The sequence below is a fragment of the Oreochromis niloticus genome, linkage group LG7 (genome assembly GCF_001858045.2).
Source record: "Oreochromis niloticus isolate F11D_XX linkage group LG7, O_niloticus_UMD_NMBU, whole genome shotgun sequence".
Classification (NCBI taxonomy): domain Eukaryota; kingdom Metazoa; phylum Chordata; class Actinopteri; order Cichliformes; family Cichlidae; genus Oreochromis; species Oreochromis niloticus.
In genome coordinates, this window is record NC_031972.2 from 31,885,740 (window position 1) to 31,904,110 (window position 18,371).

An 18,371-nucleotide genomic window follows, 5' to 3' on the forward strand; every position below is an offset into this window, starting at 1 on the left:
AAGCAGGTGAACAAGTGTTCCTAATAAAGCAAACCAGTTATGTGTAAATGAATCATGAATTTAATTTAATAAGCATGTTTTTTTTGTTATGTGTTTAAAATACACTGGCTTTATTTATTTGTTCTTTCTATGGCTTTACTTGTGATAGGCCTTTGCATGCAGGAGTGTTAAAAATACAGAAAGTTTTGTTTGGATCATACCACGTTTTGCTTCATAATGGAGGGGTGATGGTCTACTTTAAACATGTTGCTTGTTTCATTTGATTGTTGAGGAATATGACGTTTTAAATGCTGATAGGTTTAAGTAACTATTGAAATAACTGTTGGTTTTGTGTCTTAGTTATAAGATATGTTAGAGTGTGTTTAAGCTCCCCCTGTCAGTCAGTGAGCTTGGGTTGGATTTCCTCTGAGTAATTTTCATGTGTTACTTTGATTGGGTTTAGGTTTTGTTTTGTTTTTTTACCTCTTACAAAAAGGCCCAGAACTATGATTTGACTTTTTGTTTAAAATAAAACCGTTTTCCTTCAAAACCACATTGTGTTTCTCATCCTAACCAGCTCACAGTCCTTTACAGCTCACCTGATCCGGGCATTATCACCCAGCATCAGTGTCAACCTCGCTAATCTCTCACGGCTGAGTGGGAGCGAGTCTCTGCAGTATATCTGCTCCTTATGTTGTGCAGAAATGCCTGAAACCAGAGTGATGGAGGCTGTTACAGCAGCAGAAAAGGCCACTGTTTAAATGACGGGGTGTCCACATACTTTTGTTCGTGGGTTGTAAGTTTTCAGTCTGCAAGTGTTTAGCAGTGTCGAAGCAACAGCGTCTCCCCCCAGAGTCTATGTTTCTGGCTTGCAGCGGGAGGCTTTGTGTCCTGCAAAAAACTGATACCCAGAGTCAGTGAAGCGCACGAATCCAATTTGCTGTGTGGGAGCATTAGAGTATTAGACTCCTGTGTTAATTTCTTTCTGAAATGACTTCCAGTCTGTTGTGTGCGCACCCTGGGACAGAGAGAGGGGAAGGGGGAGACAGATTAAAAGAGGAAGCTGGGGAGAATCAGAGAAAACGGGGGAGGAACCAGACAGAAGGCTGAGCAGAAGTATTCAAATTGCTCAAGTATCAGTTCTAATATTAAGACAGAATGGAGGCAAAAGTGTTTAAATATAATGGCATATCTTTGAAAAGTGAGGAGGGTACAATAAAGTCGAGTGTTTTTTAGCGAGTGCAATAAGACTGAAATGTTTTAGACGGCTAGAAACTGAGTGGATGAGATGATTCAGACAGGGATGATAGCAAATTTAGCAGCAGTTATAGCTGGACTGGAGCAAAATATTGCCCTGAATATTAGTTGTGTCCTTTTTGTGTTGTCTCATATACAAAAGCAGTCTGTAGATGGATTCCAGTGTGCCTATATCTGCTGCTAATGACAGATTCATGTTTGATAAAACACTCAAACTTTAGAGGCTGAGGAGGTGTTCTTACCACACTTCCCTTGATAGTACGTTCAGGTTCTTCTATTTGATTTAATCCAGAAAAAAAAGGGGGAAAACCCTCTGATCTTTGGAACTAAACCCCTCAAGAAGCTACATTAGAGCTCTAAAACTTGGCTATTCTGGTCAGTGCTGCACCAGAAAAGGCGTGTGTTTGCTTGTGTTATTCCCACAGTAATGAAGTCACATGTGCTGACCCATGGTGTTTGTGTTCATGTGTAAGTGAACGTCTGTTTTCCAGCAGCTGAGAGCCAATTAAAAGAAAAGCTGCCGGACTACTGACTTCCCCGTCTGACACTGTGTTTCTCCAGTCAGGCAAATAGTTGCTGTAAGTCAGCAGAGACTTGTGATCTCAACTGTCCGCCTCCAGTTTAAAGGACTGGACATGAAGTGCTGAGCTTAAACATGTTGCTGCCTGTAGCCTGTTTCCATACTGCTGATCTGCCACGAGGACGTGTGGATGTATTTCCAACACAGTGACCACACACACAGACTCTCTGGTGGCTGAAAAAACACTTGCTCAAAACTTTGCTTTAGCTTCACGACTGGGTGGTCTGATTTTTGGGATGCAGATCCAAGCAGCAGCTGTCATCACCATCTAAATGTGCATTATGGAGAAAAGGAGGACTAGAAACACAGAAGTTGTGATATGCACTTCATGATTTTCTTTTTAGGCTCCTCAGAGTATTTTAACCCTCCGGCTGACGCAACAGCGTAATTAAAGCTTTGGTAAATCTAGCGGACCTTTATCAAATCCACTGAGATTTTAAATAAGCTATAACAAAAAGATAATTCTACAAAACTATTAGGGAAAATGGACCTCCCAAGCGCAAACAAAACACAGCAAAGCCAAGCAATGTGGACGAGAGATGGAATGGTTGACTGCTACCAATTAACCTTATCACCAGACTCCACCCAACAGGTGCCTGTGGGAAGGGGACTTTCCAGAGGAGAAGGGGTCCCATCTGCAGCTTGGAGACCCGACAGACCGACTCTACTTCATTGCACGACACACCCCACTTAACCTAATCTTGACCCGGCGGCACCACCCGCCCAGTGCTGTGACTGTGCTTGATATACTCAGCCCAGAGGTCGTCATACTGGCTGCTTTTCAAGCTATCAAATTCTAATAGGAGAAAATTTACAATACTGTGCAAAAGTGTCAAATCATCCTTCATTTATTTATATTTTGCCTGGAAAATGAGAAATATGTGCAAAGATTTATTGAAAGGTGCAAATATACATGGAAATATATGTTTCTCTTAGGAAAGCTGTCATTTCTTTAATTAGCTTACATTAATAGTTCTCCAGGCTTCTTGAAGGAGATTTAAAGCTCTTCTTTGGATGTTGTCGGCCTTTTTGTTCACTCTCTGTCAAGATGATCCCACACTGCTTCAATACTGTTGATGTCTGGGCACCATGACTGATTTTGTTCAGCTGTGTGTTTCTTCCAACCTTTTCTATTCTTTTACTGCATTGTTATTGTGTTTGGGATCTTTGTCGTGCTGAAAAATCAAGCTGTTGTTGATCACATGCTTTCCAGATGGTATTGCATGGTGGATAAAAATCAGACAGCACTTTTCTGTATTCAAAATTTCATCGATTTTGAAAAGGTCTTTCAGGTCGTGCATCAGGTCTTTGCCGGATTTCTTTCTCCCTAATTCTTGGACATGACTTTGATATTGTTACGGACACACAGCACACACACTGTTATCTTTGGTATTTCTTGTAGATTTAACTATAGAAATGGGAATAAGTTTTGTTTTTTGTGACATAGCAAAACATTGCTGTTTTCTGTTTGCTTTTCCCTTGAGTTTAGGTGCCTTTTTATGCTTGAATGATTAATAGGTCAGTGATGGTCAGGTACAAGGACTGAAAATGGATAAAAAAAAAAAAGCAGCCAGTGGTCAGAGAAAAACTTTGAAAGACCTGGAGAACTGTTGATTAAGACACCTTTTTAAAAATAGCTTTAAAAAAGTTAGAAAGTTTGGTTCACTGGAAGCAAAATACTTTGAAAAATGAGGGGTGGGCCAAGCCTTTTGCACAGTAGTGTGGAGTGCTAAATTGTCAGTTAATATAAGCAAGCCTAATTAGCAAAGGTGTAACTATAAACTGTACTTATCCACTGCACAGTGCTAGGTAGCAGGCCAATGATGTATTAGACTTTCAATCAGCAAAACTGGAGCACAAGTGTCTGGGCCTCTCTGAACCACACAACAAGCCATAATATCCTTTAGATAATTCCACTACAGATCCAGATCCAGCTAAAAGGGATTTCAAAGTAAAGAATCCTCTTAGAATAACAATAATAATCACAATGGAGAGTGAAATATAAAATAATTATGAATGATAGTTAGTTAATTATCATGATTAATAATAAAATGTTCTAGAAATAACAGATAAGAAATAGAATTTAAGTGCAATGATCATTTGTGTTATTTTATCATTTTAACAGATGTATTGCAACAAATAAAGAAACTTTCAGCTTCTTTATTTTATCATCTGAATCTAATTGACATGTTTTTTACGGTCATTTTTATCCATAATGGACTTAAGACCAGGCTGCACGACATGCTGCACTGTTATGCAGGAACCCTTTTAAACCACTAGGTGGAGGTATTTCTCTTCGTTCACTACGCCGACTGGAGGAGAGCGGTGATAGCTGTAGTGCCACTGTGATGCTACAGGCTGACAGAAGAAGACAGGTCCATTATATCTTTAGCTGTAAACCCAACCTAAACTATTTACCAGTTAGTGTAACGTGCATTAGTTTATGTCCGTTTTACGCCATGTTTTATGGTCCTACTCCACCTGTCAGCTGTGTTCGTCTTTCAGAATAACGTGTTACATTTGAAGAAATACAAAGAAGTCTCATAAAAAGAACTGTTCAATATTTATGAGCGCTTTTTATATTTGTGGCGCCTCGCAAAAACACTGTGCTCGTCCGTTTCACCGCTATGATTTCATTCCCCTCCTAAATAAAGATTAGGAGGGAGTCCAGTTAAATGTATTAGATTTTTTATTTTTTACCCTTTTCTTTCGAGTCTTTCATCTCCTAACACGCGGGTCCCCTCTGCTATGCCTTAAGGCAAGTGCAGGCGTGCACTTGAAACAATAATTTTGAGTAAAACTGCAACTAAAATTTCTAAAATCAAAGTGTATTTCTTCAAATAATTAATCACTAAGGTATACCGATGGATTAATTTTGACCAGGTTCCATTAAATGAAAGATGTCATATGTAAGTCAGCTTTTTTTTCTTTCCTACAGCCAGGCATACTTAATGCAATAAGCAGTTTCAAGAAAAATGCTTTTAAAATGAATACAAATAATTTTCTTCTGACACATAAACCCAGTTGATTAACATCATTATATATGACATACTGAATAAATGTATAATTATGGGTTCATTTAAATTCCCATACTATTTACTGAAGATTTTGTATGTTCCATGCTGGCCTGCATTTTGAATTTTGCGGGTCAGCATGCTTTTCTGTCTTTTCTGATACACAATCATTTGCAACAACTGCAGAAAGAGAGTCAAAGGTCAGGTCCGTTTAGAGGAATAAAACAAATACCTACAGATGACCTATACCTCAAATAACTATTACAGTTTTAATACTAGTTATATTTATTTTAGGCCACATGCCTGTAAAATGTGTACATTGTGCTTTCACACCAGCACTGGACTCAAGATATCAAGGAATTTAAGAATCAAGTGAAGAAAAACTAAATAATATCTCATTCTTTTTGTTTAAAATAGTTCTGGTTCATGAAAGAAAAAAGATTTATTCATGTGATAAGAGTTAGTGCCCAAATATGTAGCATTAGGTTTCTTTCAAATTTGTATTAAAAAAAAAAAAGATTTCTTAATCTGAGGTTTGATTAATGCTGCTAAATGCACTGACTGCTTTTTAATGTATTTGTTTCATCCTGTGATTAACTGATTAGTTTCAGTGGACATCTGAGGCAAAAGGAGTCGAGCAAAAAGTCCTAAAAAGTATACAAAATAATGGATTTTGACAGGTGCAAAAGGAAATAAAATATTAATAGCACTTATCAATCCGCCACACAGATCATCCTCAAGTATTACAACAACAAAGTCTCTCACTTCTATACCTGTCTGGGTAATTGAGAAGCTGAACTTTTAATAACTACATCCCATCGGCCAATCAGAAACTAGAGATTTGCTGTTGCTGAGTAGCGCAGTGGGCAGAGCTCGAGCTGCTATTGGCCTAGGTTGGATTTCTTTTAGTGATTCCTGAGCAGATGATGTGCCTACAACCATATGGCAGACCTCGGGGTCCTCCTTTGTGCTGTGACTTATGTGACTCCCATCAACTTTAAAGGGCCCCACTTTAAAAAGCCCCCCCCCCCCCGCTAAACCCCACCTTCCTCTTCCTCTGCTGCTGCTGCTGATCTGCAGGATCAATGGGGAGTCAACTCTACGTCGATCTGGCAAAGTGTGCCCTTCGTTTTGTATACAGCCTCCTCCCTTCTCCTCTTCTCCACCCCTCCAGCCGTGCAGCCTGTCCACTCACAGCGCCAGACTTTGTTTTTTGGTGAAAAGGACCGGCTCAAATGTCCCATGCAGCCAGCAGCAGCTGCTTCTGGACCTCGCCATTCTTCAGCACAAAAGAGGACAGAGGGCCGAGGTCTCGCTGCACCTTTGTTCGGGGCCCCTCCTGTCGTTTTCTGCTCTTTGTGTCCATTGATGGGGGCGTAGACGTGTTGGCTGTAGCTTTTTTTTTTTCTTTTTTGTTTGGTGGGGGTGTGCAGTGGGTGGAGGTGCAGCACAGGCACATTTAACCATCTGATCTTCCTCCTCTGCAGCATACAAGGATACAGGCCACTGCTGTGTCACTCAAATCTGGCCTCTAATCTACATTATTACATAAATTATGGTGGCTTTGGACTCATTTCAGTGTTGAAATTCTGCCATGTTGTCTGTAAGGCTAAACGCATACACAGCAATTCACCGTGTTGAACCAGCAGCAGCTGAGCCAGGCCCTCGAGGGCCTCAACGCTCAATGGAGAAACAGACCCGTGTTTTGGCAACAGCTGGCAGCGCTTCAGCTCTCTGAGTCCACTTTATCTTAACAAGCTGCAACGCTGGACAAAACAGATAAACTCTTTGTCTTCATATTTACTTATAAACACTCTTGTTACCTGAAAGATGAAATCATCATGCAAACAAATGTATTTTCACTCCTAACTGATTTCTAATTAACTTGTAACAATGCTGAAGTTTTCTCTGGTACAAATACAAACGAGCTTTGGTTTACTTCTTTAGATGGTGGCGTGTTTACACCGGATCTTTGTGCAGGATTGAGGCCAGCGATGAGCGGCGCAGCCTTCAGGGGGCCTGCTAATGTAATTAGTGATTAGACTCATTACGAGCTGGAGCAGGTCTGGGCGATTGAGATCACAACCAGAAATTAGCATCAGCAGCTGATGACCGGGAGAACAGGGTGGGCGTTTCTGTTCCGTATGTACACGTGCACACATCTGAGTAACTGTGCACACAAGTGCGTCGTTTGACCAGCAGCGCGACAGCAGCAGGCGTATGGAAATGATGAATCAGGAAATTAGCATAGTTAAAAAAAAAGAGAAAAAGATTAGCATTGTTGACAGACAGCTACTGATTTCTGCAATTTTGTTTTTTCTAAAGTAAAAACAGTTTAATTGAAATTCAATAAAGCTTTGGCTAGGGCTCTTAGATTATTAAATATTTTAGGATTTTAGATGCATAAAAGCCTTTATTGACCAAAAAAACCTGATAACCGAGCAAAGCAAGAAATATAAATGGGTTTGAGACTGTTCAATCAAAACGCCAATAAAACGGGGGAACACAGAAACACACACTGAGCCTGCAGCCCGTCATTACCATCTGCTGCAGCTCTCCAGCACTGAAAAGACTTTAGGAGGAGGAGAAGAAAGCTTTTATGTTGAAAGGATACTTGAGAAGCAGCATGCGCCTGCAGCAGCACAGCTCTTAATGGACGGGTTGAGGCTGAGGGCAGCTGGGTTTGTTTAGGGTTCAGAGAAGCAGACAGAAAATTTACCCTTAAAGGTGTTTGCAGGTGTGTTTTAAACCTTTCCACTTCCACCCTTAATGTTACTCTCTGACTCCAGCGATGCTAAGCTAGTATGCTAATAAAATTCTGATCCCCTGCACATGGCGGACACTGGTTCTCATTAAGTGTATCATAAAAAAATAATAATAATAAAATAAAAGGAAATTTTTCTAAAATACTCAAAACTGTTTAACTACTTTTAGAGGCCGCTCCGTCCTGCTGTGCTCAGACTTCATATGTGTTTCTGCTGACTGCTCGGCCGGGGGATGTTGTTGTTAGTCAGGATTTGGCTTTGAATGGATGAATGGCAGCAGACTTGTGCCAGGCACAGGGCCACCTCCTCCTCCTCCTCTCTCCCTTTCTCTCTCTGTCATTAAATTGGACAGCAGATGGAGTGAGTGTTGGGTTGGTTGCTGTGGAAATTTAAAGGGCTGATTACGTTTCAGCTGGCCTGGCCCTTTTTTCTTCCTCTTTTTTTTGTGACACAAAGGGCTGCTGGGTGTGCGTACGTGCACACGCCAGAGTGCAACACAGACTGATGAAGCTACTTAAGGTGCAACTGATTTAGATCAACCACTTTTCTTCTTCTTTGGTTTCATTTTTCAATCTTTTAAAACATCACACTAGAAAGGTGCAGATCAGCAGAAAGAGTAAGGACTTAAGTAGCAATCATGGGTGTCTGTGTGTGTGTTTGTGTGTGTCATTTAGGGTATGGGGGGCCTGCAGCAGCTGTTGACGCCACAATAGTTCACACTGCAGGCAACATGCAGGTCAGAGCGCCTTTAAAATCTGAATCCAAGCACACAAAAGCTTCTTAAACATTCTGAATTGTAAATTTGAGAAAGAGAAGAAAAAAGCAGCGTGTGCCAGGAGCAGAAGATCACCTCCATTAACCTCCATGCAAACTCTGTGTAGCTGAGTTTTATGGGGTTTTTTTGTTTTTAAAGAAAACATCACAAAGTACAGTTAGCATGCTGACAAGAGTGAAATAATTTAAAATGTTTGGAGTTGGCAATACTAAATGAGGTAGCCTCCGAAAATGTCATCGGTTCAGTCACTGCAAAGTTTTATAAACACCCTTTTTTTTAAAAAACATAAACTTACCTCTGAATAAACTGGCCATCAATTAAATGAGGAGACTCAACTTTAAACAGTTTGGAAAGAATCAGATCAGAAAAGTTTGATGGATTAGGCTGGGAGTGCTGCCTGAATAGAGCGTGCTGGAGGCAAAACGCTTGATGAGCATTTGCTAGCATGAAATGCTCCAGACAGTTAGCCATGTACTTCCACATCTGCTCAATCTAACATTAGACAGAGTTTTTACCAATAAATTAGCAGTTTATGTGTGAAAATGACTTTTAAAAACACATTTTCATCATGTTGCTTAAAGACAACAGAACTGATAGAAACTCTGTGCTAAACGTGTCGCTACAGATAGCAAGCTAAAGTTAGCTTATGCACAAAATATCGCAAATGTAGATTCTAAGTTGTACAGACAATGAATAAATGTAAGCTATTTTTATATAGCACATTTAAAACCAATGTACTTTACAATAAAATAAAAAAAATTAGTATTACTAATTCATGCTACCGCGTAATTAGGAACAGCTATAATTAGAAAGCTTTAAATGTGTTAATGGATGGATTTTGTGACTAGTTTTTGCAGCCACACATTCAGTGTTTTGGCCTGGGACATTTGAAAGGATGCTACAGTAAGTCTTCTGAGGCCTCCAGTCTGAACTGAGTTTTACAAATTTGCATATTACCCTAACATTATTCTCTTTACATTAGCTCCGGGTTGATTTAAGAATATGTTTTAAAATAGCACACTTATGTACATTAAAAACGGTTTAGAGTATTTATCTCGATTTCTTGTTAGACACATTAGACTCACTGCTGCTCAGTGTCTTCGCTCAAAAGCTCAAAATCTGTTTGCTGTCCTTTGTAAAAGACTGAAGCCTGTAGGGCAGATAGAGCCTTTTGGTCTGTGGCGCCAAGGCTCCGGAACGATTTACCACTCCACCTCTGTTTAGCCGACTCTGTGAAGTCTTTTAAAAAAACAGTTCACTTCTGTTGACATTCTTTATGGAATTAAAATAAAGGGTGAAAAAGGGGATAAATAACTATGTTAAAGGTGTCAAATATGTTTATGTTGTCAAAGTCATCAGTTTTTGAGATACACGCAGATGTTGTTTGCCCGTCTAGCACTCATTATTTGGTTACATTTAACTCGAGTTTAGGTTCATCATCAACAGGACTTTGTAATAATTTAATAGAAAGCAAAAAAAACTAGAATATCACAATCTGAAAGTTTTCCTTCGTAGGTCAAAGTCGGCCTCTCTGGCTATAGTATTCAAACACAAGCTGCTAATAGCTAATCCACTATGTTTTTAATGTACCAACTTGACAAAGCGTGATAAACAATATATACAAAAAATACTTTTTAAATCCATTTTTGAGATTAGAAGGTCACCTGACAGCTGTGTTCAGTGTTGGTAATTAGATTAGATTTCAAAACAAATTTCAAATTTCACACTATCCGTCCATCCATTATCTCTCTTATCATTATCTTCATTAACCTTATTAGGGTCATAGAATTTCACACTAAAAGAAAAAAAATATTTTGACATTTGAAGTACAGGAGAAGCAGCAGGCTCACAGAGACAAACTTTATTTGAGCTGTAATCATTACTGTAGAGTGAAAACAGCAGATTTAAATCTCTGGCCATGCCAGGTAACGTTAAAATCACCTCTGGAGAAGTAAATGGATTGGTCTTAGCTGTGTTTCACGTGACTATGAAACTTTTTAGAGGTCTACCATTATGCATCTATTTTTCCCACTTAATTGTTTTTTTTATCCATCTCGTAACCCCTCACATTGTTCTAGATCCTTTACTGCCATAAAGAAATTAGTCTGATAACAAGAATCTGAGCTGTGCAATCACATTGTTATACTCTTGGTTTTCTAAAACCCCTATTCTTTAACTTTATTTTTATTTCACTCAGTATAATGACGCTGACTGAATATTTTCCTCTGTTCGTGAGGAGCTGCAGACCTTGCTAAGTGATTCCAGTAAAAGTAAAACTCCCTAAAAGGAGCTCAAAATGTTGCCACGGAAAACATTCAAGTGTTACTGTGTTTCTACTTCAGACAACTGAGACAAAAAATTAAAGAATAGTTAATGAGCAAAGTAGAATTTTCAAATGTTTTATTTGTAACTTTTCATGTTAAAAAAATATGCAAGAATTCACAAATAGTTTCAGTTTCCATGAAGTTGAATTGAAAGAGTTTTTGTTTCACACTTCAAGATTTAAAGTCTTTTTTTTTTCATTTAAACTTTTTTTTTAATTCAGTATTTAATATCCAAAGTGAAACCTTTAGATCATTTTTTTCAGAATCTTTTTTTTTTTTGTCATTGTTAAATTTCTAAAGTGAAACCTTTAGAGAATTAAGACAATTCTGGAAAGTGGGAAACATTTCCGCTGACTGCAACTGATGTCATGTTGCTCAACAAAGAGGACATCCTTAAAAAGTCCCTTTCTAAGAAGGCCTCTCTCTCAGCACCGCTTCTTCTCCTGCTGCGCGTGCTTCAACGTGCGACATTTGCTCTGTGGAACCACAGGACGCAGAACTCGCTTCTCCTTCCTCTCCAAACCTCATCCGCACAAAGAATGAGGGTCGATGCGTCGCTCTTGTGGCATGCCCGACCTCATTCACATAAAGAATGAGAGTCATCTTGGCATGGACGGGACAAGAGGCGACGGTTCACGGGGGCCCCTCGGGCCGGCGCCGTGCTGCCTGGACGGGAATCCTCCTCAGGAGTATCCAGGGATGAGCAGAAACAGGGTCATCCTGTCCATCAGGATGAGTATTTCCAGATAAGAAGCTTTGCAGCATCTGAGCAAGTGAGGAGCAGGTCCCAGATCAGCGCTCGGGGAGGCTGATCTCAGGAACCCAGTCGTTCAGACGCCGGCTCTCCTCACAGAACAGGTGCAGTTTCTCCAGAGCAGGGTCCTCCCAAGACCCGTCAGCCGGGTTCTGTTCAAACAGGAAGAGGAAAGTAGATTTAGTCGCATGTTTCTTTACAGAAAGCACACAAAAAAAAATCAGCCTTGAAATTCTTCACAGTGATGCTACTGAGCTCTACATACCGTGATGAGGACGCAGTGCGCATCTTCAAACTGCTCCGCCTTGTCCCCAACAATCTCCACCAGACGCTGCATGTCGCTCACTCTGACGATGCTGATGTCGTTGTCGAAGCAGAAGGACTGGATGAGGGTGAAGTGGATCTGGAGGGCGATGTCACACTCAAACTCCTCATCCATGGCCAGGACGCAGAAAGACACACTGTCCGGGTCTCTGTAGGCAAACAAAAATCATCCTGTTAAGCGCTGCTGTTCACTGTTTATTAACCCTAATGTTAAGAGAAGATGCTAAGGTCACATGAAGTTTACTTACTCAGTCATAATTTTGGCACTCTCATAGACTCCAACAGTGAGTCGCTCCTCGCTCTGAGCACACAGCAGAGCTTCCTTCAGAGATTTTCCAGGAGACTGCATGGTTATTTTGTATCTCACAGTTCAGCTGAAGCAGGGTCAGAAAGTCCAGAAAAGGCTGTTTGTGCTGCTTCCAGGAGATTGCCAGCATTTATACTGCAGACCCGGCACGTGCTGACTCTCTCATTGGCTGATTGGAGCACAATGGTAACAAGAGGCCAGCAGCCCCCACCCCACCCTTAGGCACGCGTGCCCATAGAAAAGTCTTAGAAAGTTGGGGGCAGCTTCATTTGAAAGGATCAAATGTAGAAAGCCTGACCTTTAAGTGCTTATTTCAGCTTACAAGAATAATGAAACCACACAGCAAGACTGCTATTGTGAAAGTCCTCAAAGTTTTGCAAGATTAAGAAGCGACTGATAACGCCACTGAAATGCTTAAACGATGAAGCCAAAGGATATTTAAATCTAAAGTATTTCTCATTGCAACTGCATGCTTTCCAAATCATAATGTTGTACTGTAGGGTTTTTTTTAATGCACCCAGTCATTTGCATGGAGTTAAATTTACCGGTGTTTGTGGCATCTCACCGAACATCAACAAAGTGTTTGTCAGGTTCATTTCAGACTTTTCAAATCTATCTGTTTCAAACTTGCTCTTTCTTGTGCAATCATCTAGTTTTAATGATCTTCGATTACATCAAGAGTAACAGAGCATTAGTAGGATGTAACTTTGGTCAAAACTCCTGCATTCTTGCATTCTTAAGGTTCTCCATGTAACGGTTGCTGTTGTTTTGTGCAAATTGATGTCTGCCTGGATCAGTGCAATAAAAAGCTCCAGTGAAACCAGTAAGAAGTCTATATCCTTTTGATCCAGATCATTTCATATTTGCCATTTAAAATGTATTACTCCATTCATCCACTGAGTTTGGGCTCTGTACAAAGCTTTTCTGCAAGGTTAGAATCCTAACACCCATGTCTTCAGACTGTCTGCATTCATTCATGTCAAAGTTAACTTCAGATCAGATCTAAGCCAGCTTATAAAGATCGCTTTTAGCTTAAACTACTGCAACTCTTATTAAAATGAGCTGAAATCACAGAGAAAGACTTGCTGTGGAAATCAATGGATGGCAGTGGCTGACTGGCTGATTGGTCTGCTGTTAAAAACCCATCTAAAGATGGAACTTTAAAATCTGAAGACATAGAGCATTAGATGTTCAACTTGTTTGTTTTCAAATGATGACGTTATATTTTTCTGTATAAATAAAAGTTTGATTTAATAAGCTAGTCAGATAAAGTCTTGTGTACACAAATGCATCAGTAAACTTACTCAAGACTTGTAAGATATTTTCATGCTTTCACCACTTTTTGAAGTTTCTTAAGAGCTAAATATTTTATTCCTAACTGAAACTGCAGCTGGTGGAAAAATGCAAAGATATAAAAATTTATGAAATATGCACAATGTATATTTGTAAATAGGTGAGAAATGTCCAAATTGTTACTAATGCTGTGGTCAAAACAGCTAAAACACTATTAGAACACCGTTGGAGAGGGCCCTTTTAAGAAGTCGTAGAAAATTTTCTGGAAGAATAAGCAGAAACTTTCCTTAAAAACAGCATCAATGCAGGGTATTCACCAATGTTTGATGTCAAAATAATCAGAACTATCCACCCTTCCAACTGTACTGACTGTCAGGCAGACTTTTAGATGTCGTGACCAGCTTCACATCATGAACTGTTTGTTGTAGATTAAGAAATGGCACGGGCCGCTGCTTTGCATGCGTAAAGACTGGCGCGTGGCATCTGGAGATGCCTGCATGCTTTATCTCTCTACTCTGCATCACTCTCCATAGTAACCGGGAGATACCATCTGTCCCAGGGGGAAGGTAAAGCGAGTGTGAACAAAAGAAGTCACGCAGCACCTGCTGGGCGTGACAAACAAATTTTCCACTCCTGCAAAGATTATATTTGTAAGTTGTGTTAAAAAAACAAGCAGAAATGTAGAAAGACTGCGTGGGTCTACGCTAAATATGATTGTTATGTAATTTGTGTCGCTCTCTAACTCAAAAACGTATTTTCTCAGTGCAAAAATGTATACAAATATTTTGTTTTTATTCACAAAGCCTAAGTCATCTCTGCAAACACTAAAAACACATTTCTGCAAACACATTTCTGAATTATCTGGCAGCTTTGGACATTTTCCTTTATAACGCAGAGGGTGGGATCTGTTGAGTCGCCGCAGGTCACCAGTAAGGAGCTTTGACCACCAACACCTGTCGCGCGCTGCCGGAGAGTCCTCCATCTGGCAGATGTGCTTCACCAACAATGGATCGGTATCGATTTGCACGCGCCTGGCCCGTGGTGATACGAGCTTACGAGCTCAGTGTTTGATTTTGTATCAGCTAGATCCAAATCAAACTTTGGGCCAGATGACGCGCAGATGAGGACTGAAGTGAAAACAAATAAATGACCCTGTTTGAAGCAATAATGCAAAGATAAGCATTTTGTTGTTAAACGAAACACTTGGGGCATTCTCGTCTGTTTACAGCTCAAACTGAGAGTGATTTTTATCTGCCTCTACATGTCTGGGGAGATAGCCTTTTACATTTTGCAAGTTTAGACTGTGAAGTCTGGTCTTTGGTATTCTAATTTAATCAAAACTCAGACAACAGACTGGCGAATGTTGAGACATGTCGACAAAAGACAAAAAAAAAAAAAAAAAAAAAAGCCCTGGGGTTGAAGATGACCTGGGTTTAGGAGAAAGAGAAGGGGGGCTTGGGGGAGGGGGTCCCCTCATAGCGACAGTTCTCCATCTGCCACTGTGCCTTCCACAGAACAATAGTGCTGAATCAATCACCACCGACCTGTGTCTGCACCTCCAACCTCCTGCGCAGTTTACGCAGCAATGGCAGCAGGTCTGACCTGATGCAAGATGTGTTTTGGATTATTATGCAGATGAAATGGCACCAAATAAGAATAGATGTAGAAGAGAAACGGCACTAGAAGTGAACCGAATGAGGCAGCACCGTGCATAAAAGTTTCGGAGTGAAAAGAAGTTGTGGATAATAATAAAGCCAAACAGAGGTCAGGTTGTTTGAACTGGATACTAAAAATGACCAGATAATGACAATATATTACATCGAACGTGCCTAACACGTGGAGCAGGTGAAATGGAGTCGTGCGTAAAAGTTTGTCGGGACCACTTAAATCACAAATGAAAGCATTTAGTGGACCTATGGGCCAAATTCCAAGTAAAATAACTTTTAAGGCTATTTCTGCATAACTCGCGTGGCTCCTGAACTCCCCAGAGTAAATAAATAAAACCCGAGGACGGTAGGATTTGGGGGCCAGCTGATGGCCACGTGGTTCGCGTGGGCCAGCACTGCAGATTGTGCAGCCCGAACTGCGTTCTGGCACGCGCTGATCATTTGCATTTGTATAGAAGACCGTGACAATAGAAGAGCTTCTGTGCTTACAATGGGGCAGTTTTATGGCCAGCCTATACTCCACAGATGGCATCATCCACCTGCCCTTTCTCTGCTGCTGAGAGGGGGAGGGGAGCTTCACACTTTCTCCATTCTGCTACTTAGATTCTATCAGAAAAGTATAAAATGAAGGAAACGGCATTAGAAGTTTGTTTGGAGTTCAAAAAATGTTTTAGTAAAGTTCACAAAGAAGTTTGTGGGGCTATAAGTGTCCATAAGTAACCTTTGCAAAGATTTCCGAGTCTATATGTGCAATTTACTTCAGTTTGTAGTTATTATGAGTGCATGTAAAAAGACAGGTGCATGATGTATCACAGCAACTTGAATCATATGCTGTGTTTTGGGTGGGTTGCACAAAAGGGCTGCAGAGTAATCAAACGCTTTCTGTAATATAATTAAGCTATTTTTAGCTTGCAGGCCAAGCTGCTGTGTGCGTGCAGTGGGGGGTGTGAGTGGCTCGATGACCCCCATCAATCTGCCACGAGCCGGAGTGTGACAATAGCATTATCATACCAATACACCATTCAGCTTTAGCCAATCAGGGCGCAGAGCTTTCACTGCGCCGCACGAGCTGCAGGGTATAAAAGATTGTGACTGCGGCTGTGAAAGCACTCTGCTCTCTCTGCGGATTTACTCTTCACACTTTCTTGAGCTTTTCCACTGCGGAATATCCTCACAACCTTCATCATGACTTTTGAGGAGGTCCTGATCCAGAAACCCGCCGAGCGTGCTCAGTGCGCCGGCACTGCCCTCGAGGAGGTCCTGGTGACCGCCAAAGACAACGACTCCCTCACCGTTGGTGTCTATGAGTGCGCAAAAGTTATGAACCTGTAAGTATGAGACTGCTGGAAAAATAAAGTTTGCTACGTGTAAACTTATTTAAACACTGTTTTATTCAGTTGTGAGTAGAATCTCATGGATTTTGTTCTTTAATGTCCCCACAGAGACCCGGACAGTGTGTCTTTCTGCGTCCTGGCCATGGATGAGGAGTTTGAGTGTGACATCGCCCTCCAGATCCACTTCACCCTCATCCAGTCCTTCTGCTTCGACAACGACATCAGCATCGTCAGAGTGAGCGACATGCAGCGTCTGGTGGAGATTGTTGGGGACAAGGCGGAGCAGTTTGAAGATGCGCACTGCGTCCTCATCACGGTATGTAGAGCTCAGTAGCATCACTGTGAAGAATTTCAAGGCTGATTTTTTTTGTGTGCTTTCTGTAAAGAAACATGCGACTAAATCTACTTTCCTCTTCCTGTTTGAACAGAACCCGGCTGACGGGTCTTGGGAGGACCCCACTCTGGAGAAGCTGCACCTGTTCTGTGAGGAGAGCCGGCGTCTGAACGACTGGGTTCCTGAGATCAGCCTCCCCGAGCGCTGATCTGGGACCTGCTCCTCACTTGCTCAGATGCTGCAAAGCTTCTTATCTGGAAATACTCATCCTGATGGACAGGATGACCCTGTTTCTGCTCATCCCTGGATACTCCTGAGGAGGATTCCCGTCCAGGCAGCACGGCGCCGGCCCGAGGGGCCCCCGTGAACCGTCGCCTCTTGTCCCGTCCATGCCAAGATGACTCTCATTCTTTATGTGAATGAGGTCGGGCATGCCACAAGAGCGACGCATCGACCCTCATTCTTTGTGCGGATGAGGTTTGGAGAGGAAGGAGAAGCGAGTTCTGCGTCCTGTGGTTCCACAGAGCAAATGTCGCACGTTGAAGCACGCGCAGCAGGAGAAGAAGCGGTGCTGAGAGAGAGGCCTTCTTAGAAAGGGACTTTTTAAGGATGTCCTCTTTGCTGAGCAACATGACATCAGTTGCAGTCAGCGGAAATGTTTCCCACTTTCCAGAATTGTCTTAATTCTCTAAAGGTTTCACTTTAGAAATGTAATAATGACAAAATATTCTAAAACATATATGGAAAACAACAACATGTCTATATTCTAAAGGTTTCACTTTAGAAAATGGCTCAATTAAGTTAACGTCATGAGAATTTGTTAGATTATCCTATAAATATTTTACTATGTAGCCTGTACTGAAAACAAATGTTTAAAAAAAATAAAATTTGACTTAATGTGTTTGATCTTTTTGAAGCAATGCTGGAAACTAACTTGGTGTTAACTTATCAGCTGTTTCAAACATTATTGAAAGCTGTAAGTGGAAAATACTCAATAAAACTTGAAAGATGAATTTTGCGTTGTGTTTTCACTTGCAGTTGCAAAACTCTGTTTTTTGTGCTTGTTCGGGGTGTTTAGAGGGAGGAGGGCTGAAACTAGCACAAGCTTTAAACTCCCTTTGGGTGGAGAGACCAATACAGCATGACATCTGAGGGAGGAGGGGGCAAACACATTCAGGCCCTCCTCCTCCAGACTTCATCTGCATATGTATGGCGCAGAGCACAATAGCGGGGCTCCAGGCCTGTCAGCTCCAGCGGTCCAAACAGAGTGCCTATTGTCTAGCCCGCAGATGTCTTCCCTGGCCACGCCGCGCCATCTGCTGCTTCCTGCAGGTTGGGGTTGGGCAGGGCAGGGCAGGGCTGGGAGGAGTCGAAGGGGTTAGTCAGTACACTGCTGCAGGGGGGCTGAGTGAGGTCTGGCTGGTTTGGGCCGGTTTTGGGGAGAAGAGAGGGTGGGGGTCCTGACTATCATATGGTATCCTGCCAGCTGCTGTCGGGACTATTATTTACTGGCAGGCACTTGGTGAAACTTTGGTAAACACAGCACAAAGACCGGAGATCAGCTGTGTTTGGGTGCAGCAGCAGAACCACCTGCTCTGCCTTTAAAATGAAATCTGCATCAAGCACCGCTCCTTACTTTATTTACACTTTCATGAACAGGGTAT

At 41.4% G+C, this 18,371-nt stretch overlaps 2 protein-coding genes across 2 annotated transcripts; one reads left to right on the plus strand and one right to left on the minus strand.

The window, feature by feature from the left end:
• Positions 1-10,921: 10,921 nt before the first annotated feature.
• Positions 10,922-12,166, minus strand: LOC100706356 (growth arrest and DNA damage-inducible protein GADD45 gamma). Its single transcript, XM_003440075.5, has 3 exons — positions 12,021-12,166; positions 11,714-11,921; positions 10,922-11,600 (listed from the first exon to the last, which is right to left on the minus strand). Exons 1-3 carry the CDS (start codon positions 12,119-12,121, stop codon positions 11,487-11,489), a joined length of 423 nt encoding a protein of 140 aa, XP_003440123.2. The 5' UTR covers positions 12,122-12,166; the 3' UTR covers positions 10,922-11,486.
• A 3,972-nt stretch (positions 12,167-16,138) lies between these two features.
• gadd45gb.1 (growth arrest and DNA-damage-inducible, gamma b, tandem duplicate 1) lies at positions 16,139-17,720 on the plus strand. The gene is made up of 3 exons (XM_003440074.5): positions 16,139-16,367; positions 16,482-16,689; positions 16,802-17,720. The coding sequence occupies exons 1-3, from the start codon at positions 16,225-16,227 to the stop codon at positions 16,913-16,915; spliced, it is 465 nt and encodes a 154-aa protein (XP_003440122.2). The 5' UTR covers positions 16,139-16,224; the 3' UTR covers positions 16,916-17,720.
• The last annotated feature ends 651 nt before the right edge of the window (positions 17,721-18,371 follow it).